Consider the following 7,708-nt stretch of genomic DNA (forward strand, 5'->3'; position numbering starts at 1 on the left):
GAAGGGATGTTGGTGTGAAACCAAATTTCCTGTGAAAAGGCGCTAAGGAATCATCAACAACAGCAGCAAATTCACACCTGTCTTTTGCCATTGTGTCACATGAGATCATGACTGGTAACAAAGAAAAGTAAGTGAAAGGTTTAAAAATGAAAGCAATCAGTTGATGTTGTATGAGTCACTGCCAATTGGAAGTCACCGGTGAATCGTTGCTCAGGTTTTCAGGGTAATTCCTGATGAGCGTATTTTAATCGCTGAAAGCTGGCTTGGGTTATGAGCAAAGGCAAACGAAACAAAGGTCGCAACAGTGTGAGGGGGTGTGTGCGCGGAGGCTGAAAAAGAGAGAGGCTGTGGTCTGTCTGGATAGTGACAGGATGTATGTGTGGTGCTGTTTCCTGTCTGGCTCACTGACATGGGGGCGAAAGCTGAAAAAAGAATCTTTAAGACACCCTCACACAGAGATAGTCGCGTCACAATCTTACAACTACGTGGGTTTATATGTGTGTGTGTGTTTTTAACCTAATATGCAGTCTGAGGCTACTGTAAATGCATGCTCAGCGACTTCACTGACAGCCATGATGAAGTGTGCAGTTTGAGTGTTTATGTGCGCATACTGCTGTGGACTGAAATTGCAGCCTCAGCAGGGAGAGGGAATGATAAAGTGTGAGCACTGCTGGAGGAGCAGCGGGCAGCCACAGGGGAGGGCGAAGAGGGAAGTGGGAACAAGAAGAAAGTGGAGTCAGAGGTTTGAGTGGGAGACATCTGTGGGAAGGCAGACTGATTTTTAATGTGGGTTATGAGGAAACGAGGACAAAGACGTCAGATTATACCTCGTGATAAAAACAGTCCCACACTACACATAGAATATACTTTCACATCAGTGACCTATAGTGGTGGAATGACCTCAAGATTGTTGTCTTCACTGCCATAACAACTTTTATTGAAAAATAATTTAATAAAAGCATCAGAAAATACTCCTAAAACTTGGCTTTAGTGCTTGGGTGCTTATCAGTAGTTAAATATTCACAATTAAATATGTAAAATCCTATGAGTAATTACTAGCTATTGTTTGTTATGAGGTTAATGTGTTTGAATGGTGTGATCAGATCTGACCAAAAGTGGCAAACACATTCACTTCTCATCATATTTACGTGTAGATATTAACAGATCTTGAGCCCACAATTACGCTCATGTACTTCAGACTGCTGAGATAATGACAAATACAGAACACAAAATCCAGAGTTCATTTAGGTCCCCCCCCCCCCCCCCCCCCCCAACACACAACGTGGAGGAGGCTTTGAAGTCAACAAAAAGTCACCAACATGGTAACTTAACTGTAACCATTCACCATGAATACCATCAGTCTGCTGCTCAGTCCCCCAAACAAAGAGTTTGTACTGTGTGATATTTGAAATTTAACTTTAAAAGGAAAGTAAATTGTTTTATATTTCAAATTGAGAGGTGGCACTTTTTTTCTATAGTAGTCTGAAAGGTTTCTGCTAAGACTTCCATCTAATTTGTGACTTCTCTTGTTGATCACAATGCTTTTAAGTTGCTGTAAGTCTGACAATATGTCATTTTTTTAAAGATACAGTACTGTGCAAAAGTCACGAATGATCTCTCATCTCTTCATGATTTGTTAGAGAAATTGGGAATGGGTTATTGAAACGTGCAAACATAAATCAAAAAAATGGACTGGTTTTTATGTAGTCTAGTCTCACTCATCCATTCACACACACACATTCATACAGCATTTTATATATACCTAAGCGCTTTCTAACATTCACACACTCACACTCACACTTCATCATTTGGACTGGAGGAGTCTGAGATCAATCCCCCGACCTTCCAGTTGGTGGAGAACCCGCTCTAACCCCCAGGACACAAGGAGGACAATTTTGGCTTAAAAATGGTAAAATCCATATCCTCTTTCTTATAAGTTTCTGTTATTTATTTATGGAACGCAAATAATAAATCTTCAAAAAACATATATTTTTCCAGCTCATGCATCAAAGATACACTTCATGACATACTGTAGTTGCTGTCTGCCATGCTTGACATGAACCTGTTACCAATACTCTCGAACCTGAAAAATATTGTTTAATAAATTGTTGACCCCAAAATAAGCTGTGCCAAAAATTGGTCCACCCCAAGGATTGGGTCCCTAGACACAAATGGAGTAATATAGTGTACGCTCTTAAGTGCCAGAAGGATTGCCATGATTTATACATCAGGGAAACCAAACAACGTCTGGCGAAGCGGATGGCACAACACAGAAGAGCTAACTCGTCAGGCCAGGACTCTGCAGTCTATTTACACCTACAGGCCAGTGGACACTCTTTCAATGATGAGGATGTACACATCCTGGAGTGCATAATTGTTGTTCTTTAAAATATGCTGAGGTTAAATAAATTGGTTTAACAATGAGATGTATCAACAAATCCCCGCCCCCCAAACAAAAAGGGTAGATTTAAAACCTATTCTTATATTTGACCTGCAGAGTGATTTTGAAGAATTTGGTACAAGAGAAAAATTTTGGTGGATTTTTCAACGGCTGGGTTGACGCAGGTTCTCTTGTAATTTCTTTGAGTAGTGTTCAGGAATACTTATTCGGGCTTTTTGAAGACTGTTTTCTCCACCATGTTTTACACGTGGCAGATATTTGCTCATGTACCTCGCTCCACCGTCCATATTGACGACAATTTGAACCAAAGATTTAAAATCTGGAATAGACTTGCTGCTACTCATTTTCTATCTCAAGTTCTCATGTACACCTCAAGAGTGGCTTTTTGACAGCCACCCTTCGCTGAGATCGTTTCTGAGGATGTTTTATTGAACAGTAGATGGATTAGCTCAACAGATGCACCTCTCAGGTCCTGTATCAGGTCTTTGCTGGATTCATTTCCCCCATTTCTTAAGGACTCAAGCACCTTGTTGGTGCAAAAAATCCCGTTTTATGTCTGTCAAAGTATTATCTTGAGCATTTTTCATAGATTTGATTTAAGAAATTGTGGCAAATTATGTGCTTTTACAGTTGTTGGTACCAAAGTGCCTAAAGGCAAGACCTAAAGTTGTTGTTTTTTTGCTAAGTTTCCTGTTATGTGTAGACACAATACGGGTCTACATATCCTTTGAGTCAGGTGCCTTTTGTGCTTGAATGATTCATAGGTGAATGTCAAGCCGTTCAGGTATAAGGACAGAAAAAAGAAGTGAAAAAGCAGCCAATGTTCAAAGAAAAACTTTAAAAGGCCTTCAGAAAGTCTGCCGAACCAGCCCACTACACCACTTTAAAGCATTATTACATTATTACAAGAATTTGTTATTACATTGCTTCAAGAAATTCTAACTCCCTGGGAGCAAAGCAGTTTTATAAAATGAGGGCAGACTTGAAACTTGTGGATAGTCTTGCATTTTCTGAGTAAAAGTTTCTCGTAACTGAAGTGCATCATGTCTTTTCCTTTGTGTCATTCCATCCACCGCCATTCAGCTAATAAAAATTTAGCGCTGTGCTATTTTGTGATGAATATGGTTAGTGTTTATTCAGAGTTAATCCCACGTTTCTCATTGCACACCACAGACGCAGCTAAAATAAATGCAGTTTGAGGAAACTACCTTTTTAACGACCTTTTAAAATGCAGTTGCGAATTTCTCATAAACATTTACTTCTTGTATCATACTTGAAATAAAACACACTGCGTGGACATCAGAAGTGGACAGGTCTGTGTTTAATAACCTACTTTTCCCTTTGCAAAAAAGGAAATCCATGCACTGTAATCCATAACTACCACACGCCTGAATCATAATTAAACAATAAAATGTATGTGCTTTTCGTGTCTGCAGTGCAGCAGAGATTTTAGTTTTGCTTTTTTAAATACTCCACAGAGCAGCTTTAAATTTGCCAGCAGAATAAAAACATTGTCAGTGCTGACATTTTATGTTTGCAGCATAGACCTACAACGGTGGGTGCGGGATTAATCTACGCCGAAAAAAACACACTCAGCCTTCAGTCTTTCCGCTGAATGCAGGCGTTTCGATCGGGTAGGGAGGGTTTTAGCTCTCAGTATAACGTCATTCGACATAAAAACACGGGATAACCCCAAACTCCGACCACGTGCGCGGTAGGAAAATGAGGCTTGACGTCAGTGTCCATATGAGGAGTGCCGGCCAGACCAAATATGGTCGTTCCGCCTCTGACGTTATTCCTACTGTGGAAAATAGGCGGGGTGGCGCCGACCCCGCCTACTGCGCAGCCGTTATCAATGAACAAGTGAAACTATGAACCTAGAGCCGATTGTAACCGGCCTGCAGGAGAGTTCAACAAGAACTCACAATATTAAGTCTTTTACTTTGAATTTTTTGTTTGCATCTAAAATTGATACAACTTATATATTATATTTTTAGGGATTTTCTTTTTACCTGTCTAAACTGACTATTTTGTACAATTTATTATTTTTAACTTTCAACTACTTTTCAACCATGAATCCAATCAACGAACCTTTGGAAATAACTGGCAACGAGTTGGTTCACATACTTAGGACCCCCCGGGAACAGTACACCTCTGCAGGGTGTGTGGTGCTGGACTGCAGACCATTTCTCGACTTTTCCTTGGCGCACATCTGCGAGTCCCGAAACGTGAACTGGAACGCCATGCTGCGTCGTAGATCCAAGAGTTCAGTGGTGGCTCTGGAGTGGCTCATTCCGGACAAGGCGCTCAGGGCCCGGCTCCAGAGTGGGGAGTTCTCCCCAGTGGTGGTGGTGGATGAGAGAAGCAGCTCCATGGCCGAGTTGAAGGCGGAGAGCGTGGCCCAGATGCTGCTCACCGCCCTGCAAAACGAAGTTCACACGCAGATCTGCTTTCTGCAAGGTAAAAAGCATCAGACGGTTTAAATCCATTTAAAAGCATATATATTTATTTTTAAATAGTTTATTAAAATTGTTGTTGACGTGTTTTTTAATGAATTACTGACTCGTTAACGATCATCCATGAAATCATGATCGATTTGATCGAAAAGTGTTTCGATACAACCAAAACGATAAAGGAACGTTTAAAAAATTCTAAGTAAAGTTCATGTTTATAACAGCATTGTTGTTATTTGGCACAGATCACACATTTAAAGAGGACATGTTGAAAGCTTACTGCTAACCTCATACTAATGTGACCTCTGTTTAGGTGGATTTGGGGCATTTTCTGAGGCCTATCCGGAGCTTTGCTACACTTCAACCACCAATCACTGCGCAGTGGAGCCAGAGCCAAAAGTGACAGGCCGGAGGACACCCGCGTATGATCAGGTGAGCTAAAATTTATTAATATTTAAAAACAGAATATTACAATTAAAACGTTTTTGATTGTTTGTTTTGTTTTTTATGTGATGAAAAGGCACAGACAAGACGAGACGATTACTGATTGTTTTTGTTGTCAAATTGCAGGATGGTCCCGTGGAGCTGCTACCTTTCTTGTTTTTGGGCAGTGCCATCCACTCCTCCCGCAGAGAGACTCTGGCTGCAGCCGGCATCACAGCTGTGCTCAACGTGTCCTCCACCTGTCCCAACTTCTATGAAGGGGAGTTTCAGTACCTGCGACTCACTGTGGAGGACACACTGGCTGCAGACATCAGAGCCTGCTTTTCTGCCGCAATTGCATTCATTGGTGAGTATTTCCAAATTGTGTTAGTATAACCTCTGAAATGAGAGTCCAGTCCAGTGTTTGCTCACAGAAATGTCAGTCCAAACTCCAGCAAAGATAGAAGGCCCACTTAGAAAATTAAATCCATGTTAAATAAGCCTCCCCTTTGTATTTTTTTAATAAAAACCTATAAAATTTTAAGCACCTTAAACTCCATAATCCATTTTCAGTCTTACACTTGGGGACCAACAATGTAATCATTAATGATCTGGTTACAAAACAACTGGATTATGGAGCTTAAGTTTGAAAGAGTTTATTAACACCTGATAGTTTTTATGAGCTTGTTTTGACCAGCTTTCCTTCTACAGTTGAGTTCAGGGGAAGGTGGAATTTGATTTAAAGGAACTTCCATTATAGCAGTGACTAGTGACTGAACGCTCATTTCCGGGGTGACAGCTCGTTTAGCCCAACTTTCGGTGCTGTCTGTTCGTAAAACATTACCGCCGATGTGAAATGAAGCACGGTATGCTGATTGCTCTTCCTGTTTTTGTCTCTTTCTCTTCCGTTTCCACATATAGACTCGGTGAAGCAGAGCGGTGGAAGGGTGCTGGTGCACTGTCAGGCAGGTATATCCCGCTCAGCCACCATCTGTCTGGCCTACCTCATGCACACTCAACGTGTCCGGCTGGACGAGGCGTTCGACTTCGTCAAGCAGCGGCGTCACGTCATCTCGCCAAACCTGGCTTTCATGGGACAGCTGCTGCAGTTTGAGACTGATGTTCTGTGTCAGGGATAAAGGCACAAATCCATCTGTGAAATTTAACTGACTCTCCTGCCTCTTGGCATATTGCGTTGGACTCGCCGCACTACCAGGACTCAAACCATATGCATAAATGTGTTGTTGGTACTGTTGAAAAGTTCACTTTGTACATTCAGAGGAAAGCTAAATGTGTTGCTGGCATCACATGGTTGCAGTCATATTTTGAAAATGCTATCTTTTAGCAATGTAAACCACAGTGTCATGGAAACATTATGAAAAACTGTGATTCTGAGCCAGCTAGCTGGAACAGCTATGAGGTAATTTCCCTGACGTTATACTTGAGTGGAGTTGTGCCTGCTTGTTTGGTTTGTGTGTGTGTGTGTGTGTGTGTGTGTGTGTGTACGTGCAGGTGTGTTATTTTGTTTGACTTCTGTGCCTGATTGATTGGAAGGGCTGACTTATTTTCATACACTTTTAACCACTGTGACATGATATGTCTTTTGTAAGGAAACACTGTGTTATCTTCTTATAGCAATAGTTCATTTTTCTCATGTTTAGAAAGTTAGAAATGCACCTACCACAGCTGGTATCATTCTATATCCTGAGACAGATTGGTACACTCAAACTGGAAAAAGTTGTTTTTGTTTTTTTTTAATTGTGTAAATATGTTTTGTTATTTATTTCAGTATTTCTTATGACAGTGTTACTGACATCAATAACTCTTACTGCACTTTATACCTTTGGCTTCCTGCTGTTTTTCCACTGAAATAAAACATGCTGGAACATATCAAAACCGTGTGAGCGGAAAAAACTGTTTTACACACTACTGTCCACCACACCTCACTAGTTGTACTACTTATACACACTGATCCAGTCATTGTTCACCGCACAGACAGAACAATGAGGCCATCGAGTCCCAGGTGCATTTCAGTGTTTTCAGAGCGCATTACAAATGCATAATTTCACACGCTGACCTTGCTGCTTTCGGCTGCTCTTGCTGAATCAGAAGGCATTAAAAAACATTGGGCTGCTGAGCGTTTTCATGGATTATCCTGTGGCAAGTGGGTTTTACAGTCTGAAGTCCCTTTTGACCTCAACAGCCAGCAATGGGAATTTCACATCCACTCATTCAACTAACATGAATCGCTTTAGACACATGACAGGAAGTCTGGCAAAAAAAATTACAGGTAAGAGGGAAAGTCATTAAAGTTATTTCTAATCAGGAAGTTTGGAAAGTCCAAAACACCCATTTGTGTTTATAGCATTTTAATCTGACTAAAACCAGTTTTAAACAGGTAAATAATATAAATTATTGCACTTTTTTCTTT

At 40.9% G+C, this 7,708-nt stretch overlaps 1 protein-coding gene across 1 annotated transcript; it reads left to right on the forward strand.

Moving 5' to 3' along the window:
• Positions 1 to 4,297: 4,297 nt before the first annotated feature.
• On the forward strand, positions 4,298 to 7,113 carry dusp2 (dual specificity phosphatase 2). Its single transcript, XM_087848738.1, has 4 exons — positions 4,298 to 4,861; positions 5,168 to 5,286; positions 5,425 to 5,644; positions 6,199 to 7,113. Exons 1-4 carry the CDS (start codon positions 4,474 to 4,476, stop codon positions 6,414 to 6,416), a joined length of 945 nt encoding a protein of 314 aa, XP_087704864.1. The 5' UTR covers positions 4,298 to 4,473; the 3' UTR covers positions 6,417 to 7,113.
• Positions 7,114 to 7,708: the final 595 nt, after the last annotated feature.

The sequence above is a fragment of the Neolamprologus brichardi genome, chromosome 12, assembly GCF_056152115.1.
Source record: "Neolamprologus brichardi isolate AB-2024 chromosome 12, ASM5615211v1, whole genome shotgun sequence".
NCBI classification, from domain to species: domain Eukaryota; kingdom Metazoa; phylum Chordata; class Actinopteri; order Cichliformes; family Cichlidae; genus Neolamprologus; species Neolamprologus brichardi.

What these genes read in the sequence shown, in the direction of transcription:
- dusp2 (XM_087848738.1), top strand. Translation starts at nt 4,474, where the DNA reads ATGAATCCAATCAACGAACCTTTGGAAATAACTGGCAACGAGTTGGTT. An exon ending in GCAGATCTGCTTTCTGCAAG is followed by an intron (nt 4,862 to 5,167) that starts GTAAAAAGCATC and finishes ACCTCTGTTTAG; the next exon opens with GTGGATTTGGGGCATTTTCT. An exon ending in GGACACCCGCGTATGATCAG is followed by an intron (nt 5,287 to 5,424) that starts GTGAGCTAAAAT and finishes GTCAAATTGCAG; the next exon opens with GATGGTCCCGTGGAGCTGCT.